This window comes from Sciurus vulgaris (assembly GCF_902686455.1).
Source record: "Sciurus vulgaris genome assembly, chromosome: 2".
In the NCBI taxonomy this organism is placed as follows: Eukaryota; Metazoa; Chordata; class Mammalia; order Rodentia; family Sciuridae; genus Sciurus; species Sciurus vulgaris.
Window position 1 is genome coordinate 115,008,365 of NC_136462.1, and position 23,688 is coordinate 115,032,052.

At 36.2% G+C, this 23,688-nt stretch overlaps 1 protein-coding gene across 3 annotated transcripts in view; it reads left to right on the forward strand.

The window, feature by feature from the left end:
- PIAS1 (protein inhibitor of activated STAT 1) overlaps positions 1–23,688 on the forward strand; it is a 132,410-nt gene that overhangs the window by 25,777 nt on the left and 82,945 nt on the right. For 2 of the 3 annotated variants that reach the window (XM_079129584.1, XM_079129585.1), the window contains one exon: positions 5,288–5,732. In XM_079129584.1, coding sequence (XP_078985710.1) covers positions 5,288–5,732 — 445 coding nt within the window. Of the gene's footprint in view, positions 1–233; positions 344–5,287; positions 5,733–23,688 lie in introns of those variants that run through there. The other variant, XM_079129583.1, reaches the window with a different exon arrangement.

Here is a 23,688-nt window from a genome sequence, read left to right on the forward strand (position 1 = left end):
AGAAGGGATTTGAAAATTGGGGGTGGGGCATGTGGCTGCTGTTTTCCCTTGTTAAAATGATTGGGCTTTTAAAATTATGTGTACATCTCTTTAAAGATTTTATTTTAAATGGGCTGGGGAGATAGCTCAGTTGACAAAGTGCTTGCCTTATAAGCACAGGGCCCGGGGTTCGATCCCCAGCCCCGCCAAAAAAAAAAAAAAAAAAAAAAAAAAAATTAAAAAAAAAAAAAGATTTTATTTTAAGAAGATGCTACTCACAGACTGCTCTTCTATACATTTTAAATCTTCTAGAATTCTAAGAACTGTATCATTTGAGGAAGAAAGCTATGAAATTACTGAAGAGGTAATAATTCCTATAGTAGTAGTAGTTGATGTTATCTTTAGTTGTAAATATTCATTTTGTTGTAGTACTAACAATGGAGATTTTTAAACACATGGCAGATTAAAAAATTTCAACATCTCAGATGTATTTAAGTGCTTAGTTTTCCTCTGTTGTCAACATTGTACATTGTGAATTGACTGCTTCATGCTTCTTTGCAGCTTTTTGGTTGAGTGATGCTTTAGATGTTGCAGTGTTTTCTGCCCCCTTTAGTTTTTTAGAATACTACGTGCTCATTAATTACAGTCCTTCAGAGAGTATTTAATAGCCATCTGTGGTGTTCAAATGCCTATAATCGCAACTACTTGGGAGACTGAGGCAGGAGGATTAAAAGTTCAAGTACAGCTGGGCAATTTAGCAAAACTATTATCTCAGAATTAAAGTATGTAGCTCAGTGGTAGAGCACCCCTGGTTCTGTCCTTGTGGGTGGGAGAGTATGCAACAGTTAATCCAATAATAGCAATAGATACCACCTGATGTTACATTGTATGTGATTATACCATACAATGCTTGATGTAAATCCACACATATTATCTTTTTCAAAAATTAGAAAAAGTTACACTTTCCCTTAAACACCTACTCTATTAAAAAGTCAAATTTTTGAAGCTTGAAATGGAGAGTGAATGTTAAATTATCTTCTAATAGATATTTTTTTATTTCCTAATTTAAAAGCGTGCAGTTTGTTTCCTCTAAGCAATATGTTAAAATGTGAAAGTACATTTGCTGTGGAATTTGTTGTGTGACATTCAGTAAGGGTTTTTAAAAAACTGAAATACACATGTATTTATCCACTATTTTATTTCATCCATCCATTCATTTTTTCCCTTTATTCACCTTTACCCAGCATATTTAGAGTGTGTTACATTATTGTAGGTATGAGCATGGTTGAATATAGTACAAAAGGAATTTCGTTAAATGGAATGTCTGAGTTGCCTCTCCACATTTCTGTCTCCACGAAATTCCATTTCTCTTTTTTGCCGCCTCCTTCCACTGCTGTGTGTCTCCAAAGTATCTCTCCAGGGTTCTCCTCTTGGTAGGACGGACATCTCTCTCTCCCCATCTCTCTCTTGACCCTTCTGTGTTCATTCATTTTCCAATCCCTGAAACTGTTACTCAAAGGCCTGTCACCTTTGTTTCCAGGATCCTTGCTCTTTCTCTTCACTTGCTTTTCCCTCTTTTTAGACATACTCAAGAGTCTGCTGTCAAAATTAGACAAACTGCTTAAGTTCCATCCATTTTCCTGCAAGTGACATTCTTCATTACGACTGAATAAAACTCCATTGTGTGTGTGTGTGTGTGTGTGTGTGTGTGTGTGTGTATACATACGTACACACACTACATTTTCTTTATCCATTCATCCACTGATGACACCTGGGTTGGTTCCATAGTTTGGCTATTGTGAATTGTGCTGCTATAAACATAGGTATGCATGTATCACTATAGTATGCATGTATCACTATAGTATGCTGACTTTAATTCTTAGGCTAAATGCTGAGGAGTAGTACAGCTAGGTCATATGGTGGTCCCATTCCTAATCTTTTGAAGAAATTCCATGTGATTGTAATAATTTACAATCCCACCAACAATATAAAAGTGTTCCTTTTTATCCACATCCTGTCCAGCATTTATTATTATTTGTATTCCTGATGATGGAATACTGGTAGAATGTGAAACCTCATTGTAGTTTTGATTTGCATTTCCCTAATTGCTAATGATGCTGAATTTTTTTTATGTATTTGTTGACCATTTGTATTTTTTTTCTTTTGAGAAGTAGCTGTTTAATTCATTTGCCAATCATTTGGATTGTTTGGGGGATTTTGGGGATGTTTATTTATTAATTTTTTTTGAGATCAGAAAGTGATTTATTGTCTACTCCCTCCCCCCATATATACTGGGGATCAAACACCATTGACCTACATCCCAGTCCTTTTTATGTTTTTTTTCTCCCCACATTTTTTTTGGTGGCATTTTTGTTGTACATATTAATGGAATTTGTTGTTACATATTTGTACATGCAGTATAACAATATCACTCCCAAGCATTTCCCCCCTTCCTCCCTCCCACTCCTTTCTACTTTATTTTAAATACCCTCAAAACCAGTTCTTTATTATGCCTTCATTCTATACTTGGTGCTTTCCGCTGAAACTACTCAAATACAAATTAATACTACTTTCTCTCTCTCTCTCTCTCTCTCTCTCTCTCTCTCTCTCTTTCTCTCTCTTTTATTTTTTTGATATCAGGGATTTAACTCAGGAGTGGTTCACCACTGAGCCACATCCCTATCCCCTTTTTACATTTTATTTAGAGACAGGGTCTCACTGAGTTGCTGAGACTGGCTTTGAACTCATGATCCTCCTGCCTCAGCCTCTCAAGCTGCTGGGATTACAGGCTTGTGCCATTGCACTCAGCTACAAACTTCTTTTTTTTTTTTTTTTTTTTTTTAAATATATATTTTTTAGTTGTACATGGGCACTATACCTTTATTTTATTTTTATGTGTTACTGAGGATCAAACCCAGGGCCTCATGCGTGCTAAGCAAGCACTTCACTGAGCCACAACCCCAGCCCCTACAAACTTCTTATTGATTAATCCATAGCTCTTCCCCTGGCCCCCGCCCCTCCCTATCTTAACGAGGCCTCAATTCTCTTTGGTCAACAACTTTCTTAACTTTACTATTTCCCATATAAAAAAGGAGGACTATACCTGTCTCATGATTTTGATGATTGATGTTAAAAACAAAAATGAAGCAACAGACAAAAATTGGAAGTCATGGCTTGCTAATAGCAACTATCATTAGAGTACATTCTGTGTACTAAGTATTATTTTAGATGTTGCTGTTGCTTGCTTTGCCTTTCAGAGGCAGTCAAAAAATATAACTGAGACCTGTTAGGTTTATTGTTGTATCGCTAACTTTTTCTTTGGACCTAGCAGCAAGAGATTTTATCTTATGTAACTTGTCAATGTGTTTTTCCATAAAAATAGAACAATTATAAGTCTGTGCTATATTTTTATCTATTTATTTTAAGACTGTGTCTCAAATTGTTGCCCAGACTGGTCTTGAACTTCTAAGCTGGAATGATTCTCCTGAGTTGGCCTCCCAGCTAGTTGGGATTACAGGCATGTGCCACCTCTCTGGCTCTCTATGCTACTTTTAAATACTTGCGCCCACAGAGTAGGGACAAAAGCTTTCATGAAGAGTTCATGGTAATCGCTGTATTGCTATTTCTGTTTTTTACTAAGAAAAATGGAGTTAAATTGAAATGGAAAGATAATTCTCTCTAAATTTTGAAGCATATTTGACCAATGCCAATTTAAATTTATTTTTAACCTCAAACCTTTGAAGGTTCATGTTGTTTCTTTAAAAGCAGAAGCACACTTACTAATAGTGCATTTCAGTTTCAATTCCTTGTGCCCCCTGTGTGCCTCTGTCCTGCAGATTGAACACATAGGATGCTTTACCAGTGAGCAACATCCCCAACCCTTTTTATTTTGAGACAGGGTCTCACTGACTTGCTGAGGCTAACCTTCAACTTGGTGATTCTTCTGCTTCAGGCTTAGGTTCTGGGATTACAGGTGTGCACAATCACACCCTGAATTCCCTATTCCCTTGAAAATAAATAATAAAATTTTTGAGACTCTTTTGTACTGTTTGGGACATTTTGATGAGTAGAGAGAAAATAATACCTTGCAGACATTATAGTTAGTGATTTTACAACCTCTGATGATATCTAAATGGAGAGACATTTATAGGATTTGGGGTAGAATTCAGTTTTTAAAGTTTTGTTATGTCTTTTTGCATTCCTCTGTAGAGTGTTTGAGTGTTCATTTGGATAACATAACTATAACTCCTCCTCCATCCCTTCTAGTATACCATTCCTATTTATTCATTTATTATCTAGACATTAAGTTTCTACTATTGTCCAGCCTTAGTCCTGGATGCTAGGGATAACATCATCATGTGCCCTTGAGAACTTCAGCCTAGTATAGAAGCAGAGGATGACAATATAGCAGGTTAAGTGCTAAAAATAAAGACATGAAAAATGTGCAGTGAAAATAGTTCACAAACTGAACTATTGGAAAATGAAATCCCCTACTTTTCATGTATGTTATGGCATGCAGATCATTTTTGGACTTTTAACCTGACTTTCCAAATAGAGTAAGAGTATTATATTATTGTCTAGCTTCTGTTCTTTTCCTAATAGTTCAGTGGAAAGTGCCTGACTGAACTTTAGAATCTGACAGATTTGGGTTTGACTTTCACTTACCTTTGTGACCTTAGGTAAGTTATTTATAAGTTTCCTGAACTAGTCTTCTCGTATGTAAAGCAGAAAGGATAACAGCTGTGGAGTTGTAAAGGTTAAGTGGCAGCCCATATGAAAATATTAAATATAGGATCTGGTATATAATGGAACCAAAAAAGGTATAGTTTAAGTCCTATACATTCTGAGTTACTACAGAATGTAATACTTGGTAATATGTTCTTCCTACATCTTGTGTTTGAGGTGGACTGTTTCAAGGATACTTACAGAATTTTCCCCCACAAAAACAGAAGTGTTCTTGAGGGCACGTTATCTATCACCTCTGCCATCTATATAGTATACTCTCCTGGAGATTCAGTGTTTGATAAATACCTGACAGTGTCATCATTAACAGTGGATGCATACCGGGTGTATACTTTATCTTACATCTTTCTTAATACTGGGTGGAAGTCAATGAATTTATGAACATTACTTTTAACTTTCTTTGGTTATTTAAGTGATTATATTTTAAGTTTAAAAACATTATCCTTGTCAGTGATCTGTTCTTTAAACAAACCATAAGGAAGGGAGGGGTTATAGTAAAATTGTTAATACTCTAAATTATTTTTTATTGGATACTAATGTTTTATATTTTATTTTTTTCTCTAAGCAAATGGTTATGAGCCTTAGAGTTTCTGAACTACAAGTACTGTTGGGCTACGCTGGGAGAAACAAACACGGACGCAAACACGAACTTCTCACAAAAGCCCTGCATTTGCTAAAGGCTGGCTGTAGTCCTGCTGTACAAATGAAAATTAAAGAACTCTATAGGCGGCGGTTCCCCCAGAAAATCATGACGCCTGCGGACTTGTCCATCCCCAATGTACATTCAAGTCCTATGCCAGCAACTTTGTCTCCATCCACCATTCCACAACTCACTTACGATGGTCACCCTGCATCATCACCGTTACTCCCTGTTTCTCTCCTGGGACCTAAACATGAACTGGAACTCCCACATCTTACATCAGCTCTTCATCCAGTCCATCCGGATATAAAACTTCAAAAACTACCATTTTATGACTTATTGGATGAACTGATAAAACCCACAAGTCTAGGTAAGATTATTATAAAAGAGTATCTGGTTTCTTTTGCAGGATGAATTTTTCATTTGAGAATTTTAGTTTGACCCAGTTCATTATTCATAATGAAAACTTTTTTGGTACTGGGAATTGAACTCAGGGGTGATCTACTGCTGAGCTATATCAGTTCTTTTTAGTTTTCAAGACAAAGTCTTGCTAAATTGCCTAGGCTGACCTTGAATTTGTGATCCTCCTGCCTCAGCCTCCTGAGTTGCTGGGATTATAGGCTTGTGCCACCACATTCAGCAAGAATATGGACTTCAGAGTAAATTTGATATTGTTGGTTATTATTTTACAATAACTCTTATAAATTAAAAAATTAAAACCAAATCACTACCAGTCTCTGAATTCAGTTCTTAATTTCCAGTAAAGATTGATGAGTTTTGATGACTTGAATGTGTGAATGGTTTTAATTATCATAAAAGGAGATTTGAACTTTGATGTATAGCATTTAAATTTCAGCTGATATTTTTTTCCTCCAATGGATATGTGTGCTTTGCAGGCACACACATGATCATGATTATAAAATATGAATGCTTGAAATTTCATTTACTGTGTTCTCACTTTGTTTCATTAGTTTGTCTAGCTTGTAGAATTCAATGTATTAATCAACTTGTAATTTTGAGTGCTATAATGTCGCTTAATGTAGAATAAAACTGACCCTGTTGTGACCTTTAAAACCCTTGGTATAATATTTAAAATATTAGACTTCTAGATGCTCGTTCCTTATAAATCAGTGATAGGTAGACTGTGACTGGAAAGTTTATCCTAGCTTGTGGCCTGTTTTTGTGTGGGTTTGGCCAAGAATTTTTAAAAAATATTTGTAGAGTTGTAAAAACAAAACAAATCAAAAAATATGTAATGGAGACCATGTGTGCTTGCAAAGTTTGAAATATTTACTATCAGGCTCTTTTTTTTTTCTTTTGGTTTTGGGGATTGAACCCAGGGCACTTTACCACTGAGCCACATCCCGCAGCCCTTTTTAATATTTTATTTAAACAGGGTCACACTGAATTGCTAGGGCCTAACTAAGTTGCTGAGGCTGGCTTTGAACTTGCTATCCTCCTGCCTCAGCCTTCCAAGCCAACTATCTGGTTCTTAACAGAAAAAGTTTGTTGATTCCTGTCATAAATCATTAAGCATTTCAGTTTTGGGGATTGGTGAGTGTTGAGAATAGTTTTTGAGAATAATTTTACTGAAATCCATCTTTGAACTGGGAAGTGGCAGTATTAATTATATTTACCAGAATTTACTGAAGTCAAGATAATAGTAATTTTCAAACAACATGAATTTTATGTCACATTTTATTTAAATGGTCATAACAAAAGATAAAATTTGTTGAGAACCTACCTAATGCTTATAAAACTTATATATGCTCATTGCGAAAAATAAAAAATTATTGCTGGGCCTAGTGGCATGCCTGTTTTCCTAGATACTCAGGAGGTTGAGTAGGAAGATTCTAAGTTCACGGCCAGACTCAACCACCTAGTAAGAGACCTATCTCAAAATAAAAAATTATGAAGGACTGTGGATGTAACTCAGTGGTGTTGCACCCGTTTTAATTCCCAGTGTACTCTGCCCCTCAATTGCCAAATCCCCTTCCTCGTTAGCAGTTTTAGTGTGTATACCCAAACAAATAAAGCAATTTTTTTTCCTTCTTGCTTGCCTGTCCAGTCTGCTTTTCTTCTCTTCCTGATTGAATCCAAAGATATTTTACTACTGAGATACCTTGCCAGTTCTTTTTTCATTTTTTTATTTTAAGACATGGTCTCACTCAGTTGCTAAGGGTCTCACTACATTGCTGAGGCTGATCTTAAATTTGTAGTTCTCTTGCCTCAGGTTTCCAACTTGCTGGGATTACAGGTGTGTGCCACTATGCCTGGCTGGTAACAGAAGGAATTATGTACCTAGTATTATGTGATTTGCCTTGTATTTTCTTCCCTCATTAGTATAAATATCTTTTCTTGTTTGTCTGATCTCTTATTTTAAATTAAAGGCCATACCTTCATCTATATAAAGTCTGTATTGTGTGTATATGTGTATGTATATGTATATAGTCTAGCTCATTTCTTTTTAAAAACTGCATACTATTGCATGACTTAAATGAGTTATTAAAAGACAAAATTTTCTGGTTTTTCACTATTAAAAACATGTTACAATTAGTGTTATCTGAATTTTGAAAGGAAAAAAATATTGGTGCTTTTATTTGATTCCCAGCTTTCACATTTTCCTGTGGTCTTAATAGTTAATGTATTGTGTTTTTATTTTCACTGATAATTTCAAGTGTTACTGTGATGAGATGATGTATATACATTTTGTTATGGAGAGTATAAATCCAAACTGGACACACATGGTTACATGGAGTAATATTTAATGTTTTTTTTTTTGGGTGGAGGTGGTACTGGGAATTGAACCCAAGGCCTTGTATATGTTAGGCAAAGCAGTATGTCACTGGTTTACATCCCCAGCCTGAAAAATTTTTAATTTAAGTTATTTTAGTTTTCTTTCTAATTTTCAGACAGGATCTCACTAAGTTGCTCAGGTTGACCTCTCAAACTTGCGAATATCCTACCTCAGCCTTGCAAGTAAGCTGGGATTATACATGTGTACCACTGTTACTGGCTTCCTTATGAATTTTTTAAAAATGTGTAATAGTAATAGGTAAACATTTGATTTTGTTTTTTTTTCCTGAAGGAGATATTAGAAGCACATAGCTCATAAGACATTGTATTATTAGTGTTGGGGGTGTAGTTTGGTGGTAAAGTGCATGCTAAGCATGTGCAAGGCTCTGTGTTTCTTAGAAACCACCCCCCCCAAAAAGAAAGAAGTAATGTTGTTAAAATTGCAAATGGTGTATGATGCCTTTCTATATTATTTGCCCCTATTAACTCTTTAAAGGATGGACAATAAATTTTAAATAATTTTCCATCTTTATTCTTCATCTGTAAACTTCATAAGAACACTTAAATGAGGTTTTTAGGGTGATTTGAAAAACATCATCATAAATTTTTGCCCATTTCTGATAAACACCAATATGTAAGTTCTCATATTTATAAAATATGCTGGATTGAAGTATTAAAATATTTCCCATGAAATTTATTTAATTGGGTTTTTCTTGTATAGTCAGTCCTCATTATTTGCAAATTCTCTATTTATAAATTTGCCCGCTTGCTGGAATTAATTTGTAAGTCCAAAATTAATCAAATAGATCACTTTTGGGCTGGGGTTGCCGCTCATTGGTAGAGCACTTGCCTAGCACGTAAGGGTTTGATACTCAGCACCTCATAAATAAATAAATAAAGTTATTTTGTCCATCTCCAACTAAAAATATTTAAAAAAAAAATAGATCACTTTCATTTGTGGATATTTGCAGAATGGTGAAAAATTGAAATTGCCTGATGAGTAAGGTGATACTCCTTTGCCTTCTTACATTCAGCCCTTATACTGTAAACAAGCGTCCCCTTTGTGTTTTATCTGTTGCTACTTGGGGGGGGGCAGTTTTGTACTTTTTTCTTTTTTGGTGATTTTGCTGTTTAAAAATGGTGGTGGAGTGTTGTCTAGCATTCTGAGGTGCAAGAAGGCTGTGATGTGCCTTATACAGAAGGTGCAGGTAACATTTGCTCAGGCATGAGTTAACAGTATTATTGGTCATGAATTCAATGTTAACGAATGATAGTACATATTAAATAAGGCGTCTAAACTGAAACATACATTAAACAAGGTTGTGTATTCATCATTTGATGAAAATGTTATGACCAGAGGCTTGCAGGAACCTAATCCTATGTTCCTCCTAGGAACAGTGTTTTGTATTTACTAATTTAGTGCTTGGGTGACTTTTTATAGAACACAATTGCTGCAAATAACAATGATTCAGTATAGGTAAAGTATAATTTGATTTTAAAGCCAATTTTCATGAATAAATCCATTGTTTGGGTATATATTCACACAAAATTGCAAAATGAATAGGTGGCTTAGAATTGCTTGGTGGTATGTAAATAAAGTTCTAATTTCTCCTTATCATAAAACTAAAATAAAAGCAAACATTTTGATTATATATTAAAAGATCTTACTAAAAAATAATTTGTGGAACTTCATTGACTCATTGAATATTTGTTGCAGAAGAATACTTGTTAAATCTGAAAAGTAACTATTGGAAAAAGTAATCTGGAGAATTTAGAATGATTATATTTTAAGGTTCGATTTTTATAGATTCCTTAATGTTATTAAAAAGCCTATTTCTGAACTGAGTGTAATGGTTCATGCCTGTAATCTCAGCTCCTCTGGAGACTGAGGCAGGATGATCACACATTTGAGGCCAGCCTGGACAGCATAGTGGGACCCTGTCTCACAGAAAAAAGAGCTGGGGTTGTAGCTCAGTGGTAGAGTACCCCTGGCTTCATTCCCAGTGATGTGGGGGAGAAAAGGAGAAATCTTAGTTTTGGTCTATAGCTGGTTTGTTGATGACAACTAGTTCTTGAGTCTAGAACATGACAGGTAAATTTAATTCTTCATCTCTTCCCTTCCATTGTTGGTACTAGATTTAAACACATTTTAAGATGTTCACATTTCAGTTGAATGTTTAATGTATGGTTTGTGTTTTGAATTAAACCCGAAACAAAAGTTCTGATAACCTCCATTTGAATAATTGTTAATGCTTTATTGGAATCATTTTGTTGTTATTTCTCCTCTGTCTCTCTGAACTAGGGATTGAACCTAGAGCCTTCACATCTACTTAGCATATACTACCAGTGAGCTAAACCTCCAGCCTCATTATTTCTTTAAAACAGAATAATTTTAACGTCTTTAGTTTGCAACCATATGTGAAAGTATTCTTCCCATTGTTCATAGTTAACTAGAATTGAGAAGTGAAATAAAAGTAAAGTTAAATGATTGTATACTTTTGCTCATCAGTATCCAAAACTTCTTATTTCTGAGGCCTCTTTCCAGTGCTTTTTAAAAAACTCCTTTTCCATCAAATATTTTAATATTTCCTTCCTTTAATCTGTCTATTCCTTCCCCACTCACAATCAACTTTTATTTTCTATATGATCTCATAACATTTAATTGACCTTTTATTAGGTGTTTTTGTTGTTGTTCCTCAAAATAAAGTCTCTGCAGTATTTATCTATATAGTCCCCTAACTAGATATGAACCTATAATTTGGTAGTTGTTCATTAAACATTTATTAGTTCTCCAAATTATTTTAATATAAGAGGTGGAATCTTCTATTTCAGTTAATTCAATGGAGTTTTAGCCATTTTGCCACATAAACACAACTGAGGTATGTAGTGTACTCTCCCATCATCAGTAGTGATAGTAATAAGGATTGGAAGTAGAGTAGGGAAGAAGGATATCCTTCCTTCTATTGCCACACCGTCATTTTAATCTCTGTGGTTAATTGATGCCTTTGAAATTTAATGTATTAAAATTTTTCACCTGATTACAAAAATAATCATGTTTAATGTAGAATCCATGGAAATTACTTACTTAGATGGAAAGTCAAAAGGAAAACTGTCTTTGATTTAAAGTACCTTATATATCCATTCAGAGAAGGTGATTACTTGATGTTTTTCCTCAGTTCTTTAATATTGTTGTTATATACCTAGATGTAATTCTCAGTTTATAATATTATTGTTTAAGTTGGTCTGTGTTAGAGCATAGCAAAGCAAAATATTTTTCATGGTGACTGGGAGAATAAGATTATAGTATTTGATCTGATTTAGACTTTGTTTTGTATGTTACTAATTTAGTTATTTATGTCTTTCTTGACAGGTAAATTTTCATGTAGAAAATACATTTTCAACACAGTTTTAATTTTTTTAGTAGTTCAAATTATTTCAGAGGCTTAGATGAAGAAGACAGCCAGCCTTGCATTCATTTGGAGCAGTCATAAAAGTTTGACTCATCTTATTTGCTTTCCATCAAATTTAAAACAAATGTGTCTCTCAAGGAATGTCTTCTCTTTTGGTGTTTTAAAGATTTTGAACTATTAATTGTGTGCTTTTATGGATTAGATATTTCTCATTGACTGGTATGAGACAAAATTGTTGACATGTTATTTCTGATGTTCTAATTCAACTTTCTTATAGATGGTTACTGAAGGGCATTTTATCTACTTGTTAGGATCTGTATGTTTCTGTCCCCACAAAACCCTTGTGTTTGAAACTGATCCCCAACGCAGTGGTATTAAAAGGTGCGGTTTTTAAGGAGGTGATTGATAAGGCAGAGCCCTCATGAACGTAATTCGTGCTCTTGAGGCCCAGTGGAGGTTTTTTGCCTCTTCCATGTGAGGACTGATGAGAAGGTGCTATCTGGGAGAAATGGACCCTTACCAAACACCAGATCTGGTGGTGTTATGGTCTTGGTTTTCCCATCCTCCAGAGTGGTGAGCTGTAGACTTCTCTTGTTTATAAATTACTGAGAGTCTGAGGTATTTTGTTATGGCAGCCCAGATGGACTGAGGTACCCCTGTTAACCAATTCAACTAGAACCAGTAGTTAATTGTTTTTATTTTTACTTTTGGTATCAGGGTTTCAATCCTGGGGCGCTTAACCACTGAACCGCATCCCCAGCCCTTTTTTATATTTTTATTAGAGACAAGATCTCACTAAGTTGCTTAGAGCTTTGCTAAGTTGATGAGGCTGGCTTTGAACTTGGGATCATCCTGCCTCAGCCTCCCTTGCAGCTGGGATTATAGGCATATACCACTGCATCTGGCTACCAGTAGTTAATTGATAAAGGTAATGAATGGTAAAAATAAAACTTAATAAACAGTTATCTCATGCTCTACTGACTGAGCTTGCAGAGCACTTTAAATATTTTACTTCAATGTATAATCACTTGCCACTCTTGATATAGGTCAAGGCCTTTTCTTTGACACTTCTGATTTCCCAATTTGAGAGTCCTTATAGTAGGAAGCGAATTTAAAAGCAGTGTTAAGTGCAAAATCTGTCAGTTGGGAAAGTGGTGTTTTTTCTTTGTTTGTTTGTTTTGGTACCAGGGATTGAACTCAGGGGAACTCAACCACAGAGCCACATCCCCAGCACTACTTTGTATTTTATTTAGAGATAGGGTCTCACTGAGTTGCTTAGCACCTTGTCGTTGCTCAGGCTGGCTTTTGAACTCAGGATCCTCTTGTCTCAGCCTTTGGAGCCACTGGGATTACACTGTGCCTGCCATGCCTGGTGGATTATTTTACCTAATTCCATGACATTTTTTAAAAAGCAAATTGTATTTATCAGGTCTTTGCAGAACATTCAACTTCCTTTTCATAAAATAGCAAGTCTTTCTTTTTCACTGTAACATTCAGTTAACTTTTGCAATTGGGATTCCAAGTGAAACTAAAATAAACAGGTCTGAGAATAAACTTACCTTTGCTTCTTGGTGAGCACAGACTGGTATGAGAGAAGTGTACAGAACCTTTGGAGAGGTGTCAGGCCATAGCCACCATACTACGGAATCCCTCATGCTGGTTTAGAGAGGAATGGAGAGCATGAGTTAACCAGGTTATTTGGAATGTCGGTTAAGAGAGCTTCTGCTGAATTTCTTTCTTTTTTTTTTTTTTCTTTACATCATTCTTACTTAGTTCTGAAATCAGTGAAATTAGGTGTGTGTGTGTGTGTGTGTTTAGGTTCTTGCTTTCTTACCTGAGAATAAGTGATTTCTTTTGTGGGAAGCAACATGGGTCATTATTATGGTTGAGATTTTTTTTTTTTAAAGAAATCTTTTATTTCCCTTTTACCTCTTTAAGCAGGTTTTCATTGGGGGGAAGAATTGAGAGAAGGGAGGAAGTAAGTTATATATATTTTTTTTTCTAAATTTATTTTTATTATAAACAAATGGGATACATGTTGTTTGTACATGAAGTAAAGGCATACCATTTCTGTAATCATACATCTACACTGCATAATGGTGTTTGATTCATTCTGTTTTTTCCTTCCCCCCACCCCTCCCACCCCTCTTTTCCCTCTATACATCCCTCCTTCCTCCATTCTTGCCCCCTTCCCACCCCGCATTATATGTCATCGTCCACTTATCAGCGAGATCATTCATCCTTTGGTTTTTTGAGATTGGCTTATCTCACTTAGCATGATATTCTCCAGTTTCATCCATTTGCCTTCAAATGCCATAATTTTATTATTCTTTATAGCTGAGTAATATTCCTTTGTATATATATACCACAATTTCTTTATCCATTTCTTTATCCATTCATCAATTGAAGGACATCTAGGTTGGTTCCACAATCTGGCTATTGTGAATTGAGCAGCTATGAACATTGATGTGGCTGTATCTCTGAAGTATGCTGATTTTAAGTCCTTTGGGTCTAGGCCGAGGAGTGGGATAGCTGGGTCAAATGGTAGGTCCATTCCAAGTTTTCTAAGGAATCTCCACACTGCTTTCCCGAGTGGCTGCACTAATTTGCAGCCCCACCAGCAATGTATGAGTGTACCTTTTTCCCCACATCCTCACCAATACCTATTGTTGCTTGTGTTCTTGATAATCGCCATTCTAATTGGGATGACATGGAACATTTCTCTTATTACTAAAGATGGTGAACGTTTTTTCATATGTTTGTTGATTGCTTGTAGATCTTCTGTGAAGTGTCTGTTCATTTCCTTAGCCCATTTGTTGATTGGTTTATTTGTATTCTTGGTGTAGTTTTTTGTTTTTATATATTCTGGAAATTAGTGCTCTATTTGAAGTATGAGTGGCAAAGATATTCTCCCGCTCTGTAGGCTCTCTCTTCACATTGCTGATAGTTTCCTTTGCTGAGAGAAAGATATTTAGTTTGAATCTGTCCCAGTTATTGATTCTTGCTTTTATTTTTTGTGCTATGGGAGTCCTGTTAAGGAAGTCTGATCCTAAGCCAACAAGGTGAAGATTTGGACCTGCTTTTTCTTCTATAAGATGCAGGGTCTCTGGTCTGATTTCAAGGTCCTTGATCCATTGTGAGTTGATTTTTGTGCAGGGTGAGAGATAGGGGTTTAGTTTCATTCTGTTGCATATGGATTTCTAGTTTCCCCAGCACCATTTGTTGAAGAGGCTATCTTGTCTCCATTGCATAATTTTGGCACCTTTGTCTAGTATGAGAAAATTGTATTTCTTTGGGTTTGTGTCCATGTCCTCCATTCTGTACCATTGATCTACCTGTCTATTTTGGTGCCAATACCATGCTGTTTTTGTTACTATTGCTTTGTAGTAGAGTTGAAGTTCTGGTATTGTGATACCCCTGTTTCATTCTTCCTGCTAAGGATTGCTTTAGCTATTCTGGGTTTCTTATTCTTCCAGATGGATTTCATGATTGCTTGCTCAATTTCTGTAAGGTACATCATTGGGATTTTAATTGGAATTGCATTGAATCTGTATTGCACTTTTGGTAGTATGGCCATTTTGACAATATTAATTCTGCCTATCCAAGAACATGGGAGATCTTTCCATCTTCTAAGGTCTTCCTCAGTTTCTTTCTTCAGTGTTTTGTAGTTTTCATTGTAGAGATCTTTTACCTCTTTGGTTAGATTGATTCTCAAGTATTTTATTTTATTTTTTTCAGGCTATTACAAATGGAATTGCTTTCCTCATTTCCCTTTCAGATGTTCCGTCGCTTGCGTATAAAAATGCTTTAGATTTATGCGTGTTGATTTTATAGCCTGCTATTTTGCTGAATTCATTGATGAGGTCTAGAAGTTTTCTGGAGGAGTTTTTTGGATTCTCTAAATATAGAATCATGTTATCAGCAAATAGTGACAGCTTGAGTTCCTCTTTTCCTATTTGTATCCCTTTAATTTCCTTAGTCTGTCTAATTGCTCTGGCTAGAGTTTCAAGGACAGTGTTGAATAGAAGTGGTGAAAGAAGGACATCCCTGTCTCGCTCCGTTTTTAAAGGGAATGGTTTTAGTTTTTCTTCACTAGGGATGATGTTGGGGGGCTGGGGAGATAGCTCAGTCAAGGCCCTGGGTTTGATCCCCAGCACCGAAAAAAGAAGAAGAATAATGATGTTGGCCATGGGCTTAGCATAAATAGCCTTTACAATGTTCAGGTATGTTCCTACTATCCCTATTTTTTCTAGTGTTTTGAGCATGAAGGGGTGCTGTATTTTGTCAAATGCTTTTTCTACGTCAATTGAAATAACCATATGATTCTTATCCTTAAGTCTATTGACATGATGGATTATGTTTATTGATTTACGGATATTAAACCATCCTTGCATTCCAGGGATGAACCCCACTTGATCGTGGTGCACAATTTTCTTAATATGTTTTTGAATATGGTTTGCCAATATTTTGTTAATGATCTTTGCATCTATATTCATCAAGGATATCGGTCTAAAATTTTCTTTCCGTGATGTGTCTTTATGTGGTTTGGGTATGAGGGTGATATTAGCTTCATAGAGTGAGTTCAGTAGGGTACCCTCCTTTTCTATTTCCTGGAATACTTTCTGAGAAGTATTGGGATGAGTTCTTTGAAGGTCTTGTAGAACTCGGCTGAGAATCCGTCTGGTCCTGGGCTTTTCTTAGATGGTAGGTTTTTAATGGCTTCTTCTATTTCATTGCTTGACATTGATCTGTTTAAATTGTGCATGTCCTCCTGGTTCAGCTTGGGAGGAGCATATGTTTCTAGAAATTTGTCAATGTCTTCGGTAGTATCTATTTTGTTGGAATACAGATTTTCAAAGTAGCTTCTCATGTTCTGTATCTCAGTGGTGTCTGTCGTGATATTTCCTTTTTCATCATGAATTTTAGTAATTTGAGTTTTCTCTGTTTGTTAGTGTGGCTAAGGGTTTGTCTATTTTGTTTGCTTTTTCAAAGAACCAACTTTTTGTTTTGTTAATTTTTTGAATTGTTTCTTTTGTTTCAGTTTCATTGATTTCAGCTCTGATTTTAATTATTTCCTGTCTTCCAGTACTTTTGCTGTTATTCTGTTCTTTTTCTAGGGCTTTGAGCTGTAATGTTAAGTCATTTAGTTGTTGACTTTTCATTCTTTTCTTGAATGCACTCCATGTAATGAATTTTCCTCTTAGTACTGCTTTCATAGTATCCCAGAGATTTTGATATGTTGTATCATCGTTCTCATTGACCTCTAAGAGTTTTTTTAATCTCCTCCCTGATGTTTTCTGTTATCCATGTTTCATTCAGTAGCATATTATTTAGTCTGCAGTTGTTGGAGTAATTTCTGTTTTTTATTTTGTCATTGATTTCTACTCTCAGTCCATTATGATCTGATAGAACACAAGGCAGTATCTCTATTTTTTTTGCATTTCCTAAGGGCTCTTTGTGGCATAACATATGGTCTGTTTTCGAGAAGGTTCCATGTGCTGCTGAGAAGAAAGTGAATTTGCATGTTGATGGATGGAATATTCTATATATGCCTATTAAGTCTAGGTTATTGATTGTGTTATTGAGTTCTATGGTTTCTTTGTTTGGTTTTTGATTGGAAGATCTATCTAGTGGTGACAGCAGGGTGTTAAAGTCGCCCAGAATTATTGTGTTGTGGTCTATGTGATTCCTGAAATTGAGAAGGATTTGTTTGATGTACAGTGATGCACCGTTGTTTTGGGCATAAATATTTACTATCATTATGTCTTCCTGATTTATGGTTACCTAAGCAGTATGAAATGTCCTTCTTTATCCCTTCTGACTAACTTTGGCTTGAAGTCTACTTTATCTGATACAAGAATGGAAACCCTTGTTTTTTTACTGGGTCCATGTGCATGGTAGGTTTTTTCCCATCCTTTCACCTTTAGTCTGTGGATGTCTTTTTCTATGAGATGAATCTCTTGCAGGCAGCATATTGTTGGGTCTTTCTTTTTAATCCATTCTGCCAGTCTATGTCTTTTGATTGATGAGTTTAGGCCATTAACGTTCAGGGTTATTATTGAGATATGATTTGTATTCCCAGTCATTTGGCTTATTTTTGGTTTTTAAGTTGGCTTGGTTTCTCCTTTGAGTGGTTTTTCTCTAAGGTAGTTCCTCCCTTTGCTGACCTACATTATTGTTTTCATTTCCTCCTCATGGAATATTTTGTTGAGAACATTCTGTAGCACAGGCTTTCTATTTGTAAATTCTTTTAACTTTTGTTTATCATGGAAGGATTTTATTTCATCTTCAAATCTGAAGGTTAGTTTTGCTGTGTATACGATTGGTTGACAACCATGTTCTTTCAGAGCTTGAAATATGTTGGTCCAGGCCCTTCTAGCTTTTAGAGTCTGGGTTGAGAAGTTGGCTGCTATCCGTATTGGTTTTCTCCTATATGTAATCTGATGCTTTTCTCTTGTGGCCTTCAAAATCCTATCTTTATTTTGAATGTTAGGCATTTTCATTATAATGTGCCTTGGTGTGGATCTGTTGTGAATTTGTGCATTTGGTGTTCTGTAAGCCTCTTGTATTTGATTTTGCATTTCATTCTTCAGGCTTGGGAAATTTTCTGATATTATGTCATTGAATAGGTTGTTCATTCCTTTGGTTTGTATCTCTGTGCCTTCCTCAATCCCAGTAATTCTTAAATTGGGTCTTTTCATGATGTCCCATAGTTCTTGGAGATTCTGTTCATGATTTCTTACCATCTTCTCTGTTTGGGCAACTTTATTCTCAAGATTAAATATTTTGTCTTCATTGTCTGAGGTTCTGTCTTGCAAGTAGTCTAGTCTTTTGGTGATGCTTTCCATTGAGTTTTTCATTTGGTTTATTGTTTCCTTCATTTCAAGGAGTTCCGTTTTTTTTTTTGTTGTTGTTGTTGTTTTTTGTTTTTTTGAGAATCTCTATCTCTTTGTTGAAATGATCTTTTGCTTCCTGCAGGTGCTCTTTCACCTTATTGGTATTATCATTCATTGCCTGCATTTACTCTCGTATCTCATTCTTTGCTTCGTGAATCATCTTAGTCATGTATAATCTGAAGTCTTTTTCTGACATTTCTTCAAACATACTGTCATTGGATTCTATTAATATAGAATCTAGATTTGTTTGGATCATTTTTTTCCATGTTGTTTCATGTATCTTCCCCTCTAGCAGTGCAGATCTGGGGTATTGCACATTTCCCCCGTATAGGCTTATAGTGGCCCTGTAGGTTTCCAAAACCTTTTCTTTAAGGGGAGATCAATATTAGCAGTGCCCAATTCAGACACTATGCAGTCCTAGACCGAATAACCCCTATGAGGATATTAACAATATTGTCATAATAAACAGAATGAGTTCAAATATTATCTTCAGTATAACAAACAGATTTGCAATAAGGACTGCAGTTTGTAATGGAGAACAAAGAGGATGCAGAGGGATGTAGGATGTAGCTGTTAATGGGATAAGAAAAGAATATACGAAAGTTCTAGATAATAGAAAGGGTGAGAGTAAAATCAAAAGAAATTGGATGTTAGCATGCAAAAAGGGAAAAAGAGACTCTGAGGGAACAGGTATACAAAAGGAGAAGAGAGCAAGAAAAGTAAAGGAATAAAAACTTAAAATTGTTCAACACTGAGAATAAAAATCTACACTATAGCAGTCATATAGTACTCAAACCTCCCAATGTTCAGTAGCCTGATGCATGAGAGGTACCTGACAATGAGCTTCAAGAGTCCAGCAGGCATCTCAGGATGGGATTTGCCTCACCTAAACATCGGAGCTATGGCTTCCAGGATTATCCAATATGGCCACTCTGGCTTCCACATGTGTTGGCAAATGGGGATCTGCAGCTGGAGGTGTGGACGTGCTAGACTGGAGGTCCTGGAGGCGGGGTGCGGTTGGTCAGGCAGGGATTGTGGAGGTAGGGTGTGTTTGTTGTGGTCGTGGGATCCTGGAGGCCAGTTGCAATCAGTCTGTCCGGGTTCCCGGTGATAGGGTGCAGTCAGTTGGTCTGGGGGTCCTGGTGTCAGGGAGCAGTCAGTCAATGTGAGGACCCTGGAGGAGGGAGTGATCAGTCAGGCCGCGGGATCCTAGAGATGGGGCTCAGTCAGTCCAGCCAAGGGTCCTACGGGGCCTGGCTGTTGTCTCAAGATGGCGGCAGCCACGTGTAATCAAACCTGCAGGTACTGTCACAGTGAACTTCCAGGCAAGAGCAGGCAGGTGGCGCTTTACTGTTGTTGGCGATCAGTTTGCTGACTGTTCTTGGACAATGGGGAGGTGAACCTTGGGCGGTGGGTGATGGATAGGTGTAAGGCAGTTGATGGACAGGCAAGAGACAGGCAAATGGCGGATGATAGGCGCCTGCCAGTGCGGCAGTATGCACTCAAAAAAGGCGTGGATATGCTGGCAGACTGCAGGTGATCATAGTAGACAAATGGGGTAAACAGGGGATCTATAAGCAGCAACAACTGCCTCACGAAGAAACAGATATCCTCTGCTTGAAACCAGAGTTACAGAGCGACAAGGAACGAGCCTCCCTCTAGTCCGCCATCTTGGATCTCCCTAAATTACATTTTTTATCAAAGAGTTTTATGTCTGTATTCTTCCCTTTGTTATTACTATATCATTATTATTTTTTGCTTCTTAATCTCTGGCTTTTTACCAGAAATTACCATTAAAAAGCTAGAAATCTCCATGTGGTGGTGCACACTTGTAATTCCAGGGTTTGGGAGGCTAAGGCAGGAGGATCACAAGTTCAAAGTCAGCCTCAGCTGTCTCAAAATAAAATATAAAAAAGTGTGGGGGATGTGGTTCAATGGTTAAACACCCTTGGTTTCAATTGCTAGTAGCCCCCCCCCCCCAAAAAAAAAATAGTTAGAAATCATCTGTGAAGCTGATCTCCATTTCTTCTAAAATTCTGAAATAGACTTACTATTGTTTGGAAAGTATCTTGATGAACCCCCACCCCACCCCAATACCAGGAATTGAACCTAGGGGTGCTTTACCACTGAATCACATCCCAACACTTTTTATTTTTATTTTGAGACAGGGTCTTCCTAAGTTGTTTCGGGCCTTGCCACGTTGCTGAGTCTGGCCTTGAATTTGTAGTTCTCGAGCCTTAGCCTCCTGAGTCGCTGGGATTATAGGTACATGCTACCACCACACCCAGTTTGGGAACTGTTTTAATTGAACACATTGAAACCATTTTTCAGTTTGTTTTAAAAGCCACTATTATGTTTTATCCTTCTTTTTAGGATTTGGAATGTGGTTTCTATTTTAAGTTTTTATTGTTTGTGAAATAGTGTTTTTCATTAAACACCAAAGATACCTTTTCTTTGAGTTATATATGTATTTGATGTTTCCTGAGCTTTGTTGAAAATAGTTCTGAGTTAGTGTGGGACAGTGTATTGATACTTTCTATATAATATTAGCAACCTAGTTGTACTGAATTTATAATTTCAGTATTTTAGAAAGCTAGATCGGAGCCTTTTTCTTTTAAAATTAGACTATTTCCATATTTACAATTTTGGGGAAGATATATGAATAATTTATTTAATAAATTTGAATTGAAATATATGTGAATACATACGTGTGTGTGTATATATATATATATATATATATACACACACACACATAGGTTGGGTTTTGCCTTAGGGAAAAAAGTTAGCAGATGCTCCAATGCTCCTAAATAGTTAAAATGATCATCTTATGATGTGCAATGCAGGTAAGGTTTCTTCTATGTCTAAATAACATTGGTTACTGGTGTTTTCTATCAAGGGCTCCTCTGGCATTGGATTATATTTCACAGAATTCTCCTCTTTTTTAATTGAGTTTCCTTCTTCCACATGCCTAATAGCCAGTGTCTGGAGATGAGGTGATGTACATTCAAGCATGCAGGCTCTGATAAGTATTGGAAAGGGCGTTCAAAGGTTTTATGATTCACTCTAGTCTACTTTTAGAAAAGTTGCCTTCTAACAAATCAGCACAAGCTGTGCTCTTCTATACTTGAACTTCGGGAAATCAAAAGAGCTGATTTTTCTGTAGGTGGGTTTCTTCTCTAGAAACTTCTATTCCTAATTTGGCAGCATTGGTTTCTGACCTTCAAAACAAAATCTAAGGTTTACATTCTATAGCTTATGTTCCTTTGTAGATAATCTGTCTTTCTATATGGAGATTTTAATTTAATATTTTTTATTAGTGTTTATTATAGTTATCCAGACCCTAAAAGCCCTAAGGCATCCTGTGTGTTTTTGATGTGTGGGTGTCTGTGTACTTGAGTGTAATCTTGGAAACTAAGAATGAGACTTTTTTTGGTTGACAGTAAGAATTAGTAAAAGAGCCCCTCTGTATAATTACAAATATGAAATTAAAATTTAAATTGATATATTAATGAACCAAACACTTAGGATCCTAAGTGATTAAGTTGAAAAAAATTCAACGTATCTTACTAGAATAGAATGTAAAGATCAAATAAATATCTAGCATATAGTGTTTGAAATGCAGTTACTTCAAACACTGCAGTCTCCTTTGGCCCAACCTCCTGAGCACAGATTGCCTTGTTGAAAGAGTTGCAGAGCAGGCAGCTGAGGATTTTTTTGTGGTAATCACAGTGCAGATAGGATGGTGTAACAAAAGGGAGAAACTATTTTTGGCAATATGTTTCCTTTTTTTTTTTTTTGCAAATGTGTGCCAGAGAGTGAATCCAGGGGTGCTCAACCACTGACCACATCCCTAGTCCTTTTTATTATTTTAATTGTTTTATTTTGAGACAAGGTCTCACTAAGTTGCTTGGCTTTGAACTTGTTATCCTCCTTTCTTAGTTTATCAAGCTGTTGGGATTGCAGGCATGTGCCACCATGCCTGGTCCCTTCGTATCTTTTTCAAAGACATTTTATTTATAAATTCTGGGTGATTGGAAAGTAATTTTAAGCCATTCCCTTTTTTTACCCAGATTTTCAGTTTTGACAGCAGTGCTTGCATGTGACCCTGATTGTTTCGGGCAGAGATTAGTCATTCTAATTCTTTGACTTTACTTCTGAGTAAATTAATTAATTAATCAACCTATTTATTTATTTTTGGTACCAGGCATTGAACCCAGGGCACTTAACCACTGAACCACATAACAGCCCTTTTTAATATTTTATTTAGAAACAGGGTCTCACTGATTGCTTAGGGCTCACTAAGTTGCTGAGTCTGGCTTTGAACTTGCTATCCTCCTACCTCTGCCTCCCAGGTTGCTGGGATTACAGGCATGCACCACCACATCTGACTGGCTAAATTTGTTAAAACTAGAACATAAATAAACTTTAGATGTGCCAAAGAATGGAATTATTACAGTGCAAAAGAAATGGAATATTTTGAATGCAGTTTTAGAATTTAACCACTTTAGGTTTTTTAAAAAGGCTGAATTGAGAAAACGCATTTATTATCCCTGTGTATCCTTTTAGGATCGTCTACAATTTACAGAATTCTATTTTAATTTTTATTTCAAAAATTGTATGTGTGTGTGTGTGTGTGTATGTGTATAATTGTTTTTTCCTAGTCCTGGGTATTGAATCCAGGAACTCTTCATCCACTTGACCACTGAGCAACATCTCTGGTACTTTTTAGATTTTATTTTGAGACAAGGTCTTGGAAAGTTGTCCAAGCTGACCTCAAACTTTTGATCCTCTTGTGTCAGCCTCCCAGGTAACTGGAACTACATGCACGTGCTTCTGTGCCCTGCTTCAATCAATTAATCTTTTTTTTTTTAAATTTATTTTTTTATTTTTTGAGACAGTCTCACTAAATTGCTTTGGGCCTTAGTAAGTTGCTGAAGCTGGCCTTGAGTTTGCAGCCCACCTTCTTCAGCCTCCTGAGTCACTGGGATTATAGGCTTGCACTACATTGCCCAGCACCATGAGCTCTCTAACACTGTACATGAGTTGGAGAAACAGAATGCAGACTGAAAATTTTTGGGCACTTAGTTCTGCCAAGGACTTGGCTGGGTGCTTTATCATATAATTTAAGCCTCAAAATAACTTATTTTGTGAGTTTTGTGAAAGAGATAGCTGAGACATGAAGAAAGCTTAAGTGAAGGGGTCAAAATTCAAATGCATATTTGTT